The sequence below is a fragment of the Arachis duranensis genome, chromosome 1 (genome assembly GCF_000817695.3).
Source record: "Arachis duranensis cultivar V14167 chromosome 1, aradu.V14167.gnm2.J7QH, whole genome shotgun sequence".
Lineage (NCBI taxonomy): Eukaryota > Viridiplantae > Streptophyta > Magnoliopsida > Fabales > Fabaceae > Arachis > Arachis duranensis.
In genome coordinates, this window is record NC_029772.3 from 101,033,876 (window position 1) to 101,041,486 (window position 7,611).

General features: G+C 32.6%; 1 protein-coding gene across 1 annotated transcript; it reads right to left on the bottom strand.

Annotated features, from left to right (window-relative positions):
- Positions 1-5,856: 5,856 nt before the first annotated feature.
- On the bottom strand, positions 5,857-7,260 carry LOC107471964 (EG45-like domain containing protein). The gene is made up of 3 exons (XM_016091526.3): positions 7,085-7,260; positions 6,421-6,721; positions 5,857-6,335 (listed from the first exon to the last, which is right to left on the bottom strand). The coding sequence occupies exons 1-3, from the start codon at positions 7,209-7,211 to the stop codon at positions 6,329-6,331; spliced, it is 435 nt and encodes a 144-aa protein (XP_015947012.1). The 5' UTR covers positions 7,212-7,260; the 3' UTR covers positions 5,857-6,328.
- Between the last annotated feature and the right edge of the window lie 351 nt (positions 7,261-7,611).

Sequence of the window (7,611 nt, forward strand, 5' to 3'; positions counted from 1 at the left end):
ACAAATATATACAAATGTACCATGTTCAAATACACTTTGTACAGATATACAAATATATTAATGTAACAGAAACAGAAACAACACTTACCAATAAACTCCTCTCTCTAATTTCTTAATGATTAAATAATTTTTTTAGAGAAATAAAAATTTATGACAAATAATTTATATGCATATAACAGAAACAACACAAAGTCCTGAACTCAACTCAAACTCAAATTAAAATCTGCATATGTTCTTTTACACTATAAAACCATGAACTCAAATTAAAATTACATAAACTTAAGAAAAATGCCAGCATCTGTTCCAACTTCCAACCAATCTAAATAAAAGGATTTCAACTTCACTCTTTTTAAAAGGTATAAGAAATTAAGATTTATTGTTGTAGAAATGAGTCAAAATTAATTAAACAAATATTACTAAATAATTAACAAATAAACAATCAATGTTTAAGTATTCATTAAAGACAAAATTTAGCAAATAAAAACACATTTATAACTATTTATTTTTGCAGATGTTTTCTCTTTTAAACAAACAATACATTACTCCATATATACTTATGCAATAAAGAAGCTAACATAGTGATAACTAAACCAATGAAAAAGCCTTCTGCAACATAACTGAATTCCTCATTCCTAAACTCCTTGACTCACCTAAAAAGTCATCGTCCTTTTTTTATTTCATATATACTTTAATAAAATAAAATAGAAAAGGAGCCAAACGATAACTCATATTTTTATAAGTTATTCTTTGAATTCACATTTACCAAACTCACGATCACAAATAATAATTCTATAAATGTTATGTCCGAGTTTTCATTCACTTCCACTTTGCATTAAACTTTTCATCACCTTTATACGAGATTCTTAATTCTTAGTCAAAGGAATCTTTTCCAAATATCTTCATTAATGTATGTTAATTAAACCAAGGAATGACCAAATTAGAATTATGGCCAAATTTATCACAATATTAGGCAAAAGGTTATCTATTGAAGATCATGTTTAAATTAAATCTAATTATTAATTTGTTAAAGCACACGAAAACTGAAACACATATGCTCACTGTGCACACACAGATACATATCTAATTAAAATAAAATTAAATAATAACTGAGTTTCAATTTTGAAGGCAGTTAAACATACTTTGAGAATTTCAGCATGATGAGCAGGCGTTGAATAGAGAAATGAAGCACAGGATAGGGTACAGTAGAGCCGGCGACGCGACGCAGGCAAGTTGAACAGAGAACGTGTTTTGCGAGTAAGCTGGCAACAAGAGTGAGGGGAGACTGCAACACCATCAGCAACGCGAGTTGCGGCAGATGCGGCTAACGTGAGTAGCGCTAGCAACGCAGTCAGAGTGCGAAGAGATTTGGATTTGAGAGAAAAGGATTAGGGTTCTTGCACCGCTGAGGGAGTGAAAGCTGTGAAATAAGGTTTATAATCTGAATGGATTGAGGGCAAGTAGGTTGTTAGAGTTGTATTTATATCTCATTAAATGAGAAATGAGTTTATAGAAATAAATATGTTAACATTACAAATTTATAAACTTGGCTCAGTGGCTAAAAACTTTTTGCACATGCTGAAGGTTTTTGGTTCAACTTCCATATGTATCATTTTTGAATATATAATACATATATATGGGTGGTGCAGGTAGGGCAGGTAGGGTTGAGGCTCAACTTGCACCCTGCCTGTTCCGCGTCAAATCCTACTCGCAGCGGATCGGGTTGGCAACCCTACCCGACCGAGTTGGGTCGGGTTAGGTACCTGTAGGTAGGGTCCATGCTGTCAGACCTAATAAGTATCTTTCTTTAGGAATCCAACTAGCGAACACCCTCTAGCCATGCCAGCCAAGGTATTGCATCGTCTTCGACGTCAAAATTCCACACACTTGCATCCCATTTATTTGAGCTTTTGCCGCTTCTGTCATGGACCGAAAATTTGGAATTAGGTGGACCATGTCATGATGTGTGAGTGCATGTTCGTGATAACCTTTGTCACCCTCCACATGTTATTGCTCCTGTCAAAGTATATGCATATCCTTGCCTCACAGTTGGTCCTTGTCTCTGGCTTATGAGGCCTCTTCCTATCCACCCGATTGTAGTGTTTTTTATGTCTAAGCCCTTCTCTATTGCAAAAAAATCTTCGCCTAATTAGGTCCCATCCTTCATCCTTAAACATATCCCCTTTCTAAATTCCAAAACCATGAAACCTTCCCAACTTTTGATAGAAATCGTATGCATATTTTTCGTTTGGAAATACCTTTCTTAATATGTCGTCACCGGTCAAAGAACCAATATCTCTGTAGTCAACACCGTCATCACTCCGTGTGTAGAACACATCTTCCAAGTTGACTATTGTCATCTACAACTTCACAAGCACAACTTGTGACACAACCAATCATAACACACCAAAACGAAATCGTACAGACATTCTCTTACATACATTCATAGGTATTTTTAAACTCGTGCATAGCTGAATATATAACCGAACAGACTTCAGTTTCCAACCACTGGGCATAACAACAAAATATTCTAAATCCAAACCACACAATTTTAACACTAGCTTAATCTATATCTACACAAACACATACTACCATAACTACTACCGGTGAGAACCCGTCTAACATTGCTACATATTTTATATTTGTCAAAATCCATAACTTAGAACATACACACCACAATACAAAATCCACATTAAATCGAATAAGGGATTTATAAAAATCAGAAGGAAACCACTGGGAATAGAATCAAAATCACTAGCTGCTAAATTCCACTTTACAACTTTCTACAGAGAGAGGTACCAGAACATACCAATCGCTCTAGACTCCAATCGTGTATAAAATGCCCTCCGGTACTGGCCAACTAATAAAAACCACAATATTCTATATTCTTCGGGGACAACGTCACCACACTCCAGCTATTGCACCATCCGAGTATAACGGCTAAGGTTCCGAGGTTTCCTTCCCTTCAATTGTGTTCGATGAATGTGTTCCCCTTTATTCTTTTTCCCAATTTACAATGATATTTTTTTATATAAATTTAAAATCCTCTTTCTTCGACCGGATTTGCCATTTTCACTCATGTTTACTAGTTCTCAGTTACTAGGTTGGCGTTAAGAAAGATAGCTCTGATGACTGTCCTGATTCAAAAAATGTCAACACAAAATAATTTTTCGCCCAAAAAGAGTCCAAAATGCACAGCCCAATGCTGTCAAAAATCCAATCGGCCCACCAAGTGTTTCCTTCCAAAAATTATTTAACCACATACTTGCATTAATAATGACACTTTAACAATTAATCCTTTGCAAAATTAATGGCCCACATCTGAAAATCACTTTTCTTTACTTCTTGTGTTAGGATAGTATCGTACATCCTGACTTCCCAGATCCATGTAAATCCCACACGCATAGTGTGATCGAGACATACACCTGGCATCCATACGTCTGGATGTTTCTTGATGTCCATACCATAGCCTTCACCAATATAGCATTAGTGCATTAAGACACCAAACTGTGTCAATTACTTTGAGAAAAGCATGAAATTTCAAGGTGCCTTCTATGCAAATTACTACTTTCATCTAAAACCTTAAATATTCAAGATTAATTCTCCAAAACCTCATCACAAAAAATGGCATATGAAGAAGTCAAACCACTCAATCCTATCTTTCTCTTTGTCTTTACCACATGATCACATTTTGATTTTTGTTTTGTTTTTCAATACTTTTCAAAACTCATGATAAGATGACATCACTAATGTTTGTGAGGTAATTGCTATCTAAAAAAAGTGAATTTAGTTATTTTGTGCAGTTATGCCAAAAATAGAAAGAATAAAACTCTACAACCAAGAAAAAAGTTTAATCAAATCCAATCAAGTTGTTATTAAGGGTTTTAAATCTACGCGCATACTCTTCTACACCTCTGGTGCTTCAAATTCACGCGTGCATGTTCTTCTTCACCCATTTGTTCGTCTTCTTCTTCTTCTCCTCATTTTTCGTTATCTTTCTCTTTCGTTATCATCATTGCTATCACCACCACCACCATCTCTTCCTCCTCCTCTTCTTTCTCCTTCTTTTCTCACTTGAATTTCTTCTCCTCTATCATCATCATCATCATCATCACCATCATCGTTATCGTCATCATCATCGTCGTCTTCTTGTACGTATCGTCATTATCATTATCGTTATTATCAAATTTTTGTCATATTGATGATGTTGTCTTATCCGAAATTGATTTGGATGTATTTTTGTTCATGATTCAGTCTTGTTTTTGTGTTTTTTTTCGAACTAAATTTGTGTGTCGCAATCATAAAGTAATTTTGGTGCACTTCTGAGTTAATTGAGGTACATTTAGTCTTGTCACTTGAATTTGGTGTAATTTGGTCATCAAATGTAATTGTAATGGTTTTGGCATCATTTAAGCCATATTGATGATGTTGTTTGATCCAAAATTGATTTTGGATATGTGTTTTGTTCATGATTTAGTCTTGTTTGTGTACTTCTTTGCAAACTAAGCTTGTGTGTCGTAATCATTAAGTAATTTTGGTGTATAATAACTAACAATATCAACCACAAAATTATATATCAAAGTAACCACACAAAATACACAACACTGAAAATATTTTTTGTATGAGAAGTAATATTCCTAAAAGAAGAAGTAAGAGCAACAGAAAAAAGGAAAAAAAAAGAAGAATAAAAAGAACGAAAAAATACAGCATTAAAGAATATATTTTTGTATTTTTGTAGCAAAATTTCGATGTCAAAACTAAAAAATTTATGTGTTATTGTTAAGAAATTTTGGTATTATTTTTTTGATAAATTATGCACAATTCAAAATTTTTTTCCCTCTTCTTCTTCATTTTCTACTGTTTTTTCTTCTTCTTTTTCATCTTTTTCTTCTTATTTCATTTTCTTATAGTTCTTCTTATTTCACTTTCTTATAGGAATAAAACCCAAAAAAAAGCAAACAAAAAAAATAAATAACTGCAATAACATATGAAAAAAGAGAAGGAGAAGAAGAAGAAACAAAAATTTCGGTATTATTTTTTAATAAATTCTTCACACTTTAAAACTCTCCTTCCTTCTCCTCCTCCTCTTCATCTTCATCATCATCGTCTTCTTCTTCTTCTCCTTGTTTCATATTCTCATAATTCTTGTTTCACCCTCTTAACAGGAACTTGTGTCACGGTTAAAAAATTTCCGTGTTAAAATTGAGAAACTTCTGTGTCACACTTAAAAAATTTTGGTGTTATTTTTTGATAAATTCTGCATAACTCAAAATTCATAATCCTCTTCTTCTTCATCATCATCATGGTCTTCTTTTTCTTTTTTTGTTCATCTTCTCCTTCTTATTTTACATTCTCATAATTCTTCTTGTTTTACCGTCTTAACAAGAATAAAAATAAAAAATCAAACAAAAAAAAGAAAAAACACATAATGCTGCAAAATCACTAAAAAAATAAAAGAAGAAAAGGAAAAAAATGCAACAATAATAGTAGTAATAAAAGAATGACAATGAGAAGAAAACACGTAAAGAAAAAGTAGAAACACGAAGAAGTTGGAGATGTTGAGAAGTTAGAGTGTGTAAAGACGCTCTCTCTAATGAAACTGATTTTTATTATATTTGGACCAATTTAATTAGACTTAGTTGTCAAAAAAATTTGAATACGTTACATAATTAAAATAAAAAATACAAATAGTTTAAGTTTTTAATGCATTTATTTTATATTTATTAAAAAAATATTTAAAATATTTCATTAATAATAATCTTATTATATATTTTTAAAGCACATATTAACCGAACTCGTAAAAATTTAGGACTAATCTAACTGAGTTAATTACTAAATCAATTATTCACATAAAATATATATCGCAATATATAACATACACATAAAAAATAGATTAAATAATATATATTTATACACAAAAATATAATAATTAATTTAATAGTTAATTTTTTTATACATATAATACTTTTAAATGTCGAAATGCCACTCCAAAAGCATCCAAAGGCAGAAGTGAGGTAGAAACATCCTGTGTAGCTTATTTGCCTTGGTATACTTGATTCTAATATCCAAAGCAACCGCCCCTACACAGATCCAAGAAAAACACACACACACCACGAAAATAAAAACAAAAATAAATAGTTGAGAAATCCGTACACTTGAAATGTTAAAATTGAAGGCACCTTCGGCGTAGGTACGTACTGCCTTCTTTAGACAAATATCTTCCTTGATTCAAGAGTCGCCACTTTTAACACTTGACTTTTGAGCCGCCACGCCAATAATAATACAGGGTCCCAATACAGACAGCACTAGCCGAAGCTACATATACCAATCATCACACCCTGCACACACAGGTAAATCTTAATCTTTCAACTAGGTAGAAGAAGAAGAGCCAGATCAGAGTTTAATTAATTAATTAATTATTACTGTTGAAATTCTATGTTGATTAAGACGGCAGTTGTATTGGCAATACTGCCGAATGCCTTGTCGGACAACACCAAGGTAGTGCCGCTAGCGGAGGCGGCCGAAACAGCGGTGGCAGCGTAATCAACGATCTTGATCTGAATGCTTTGGTCGGGAATGCAGGTCCTTGGTTGCTCCGCACTGATGCATCTCACCAGATACTGCCTACCGCAAGCTGCCCCATTGTCCCATATTCCATCTCCCGCCGCCGCAAACAGATTGCTCGATGGGAACTCTGTGGCTTCCGTCCCATAACACTTCGAAGCTACATAAAACAAAAACAAAATTAAAAAATGTTGTGAAAATATATATAAAAAAATAATGACCTTAATAAAATTCATGTTAAATTTTTTTAAAAATGTATAAGTAGTCTTAATTAAATTATTATATATACAAAATAACATTCAAACTCTATCATTTTTTTAAACTGAATAATGAATTAACTATTAAATTAACCTAAGTTGATTAATATAATAGCTATTATAATATCCACTTTATATATTATTTTTCACAATATTCTTCAGTTTTACACGCAAAAAGTTAATCCATCTCAAATAAAATATTCATTTAACTTGGTCAAGGAATTGCTGGATATGTAGGACAGAATTCGCGAGCATGTAAAACTTACGTAAATATGGAGGGGAGTAACTAGCAGCGGTTCCAACATCGGCTCTGCAGGGGAAGAAAAGGTGGAGAACTATGAAGGAAACTATGAATGCCGATGATAGAATGCGTGTTGCTAATGATGATGACATGATTGCAGCGTATTATTGATGATGTTAAAAGCGCAGAGAAAATTGGAAATGAAAAACTCTGAACATTCGACATTGTTATGGCTGTGTTGTATATATTCCGCGTTCACACACGTATGTGGGCCACTTTGACGCGTTTCTTAAATAATTGATTAATTAAAATTTTTCTTTTTTTCTTTTTTTAAAAAGATAACTTTAATGTATAACGATTTTGCTAGAAAATCAATTAAAAGATAATAAACTAGACTCAACTAATTGAATAACAGGAGATTTATATATATTGTAGTTGGTTCTTTAATTTTTTTCAATAAAATAACGTAATGAATAACTTTTTTTTTATATCTACTCATTATTCATACTTAGGTTTTTGATCAATAATGGGTACAACAGTCGCCCAGAGTTG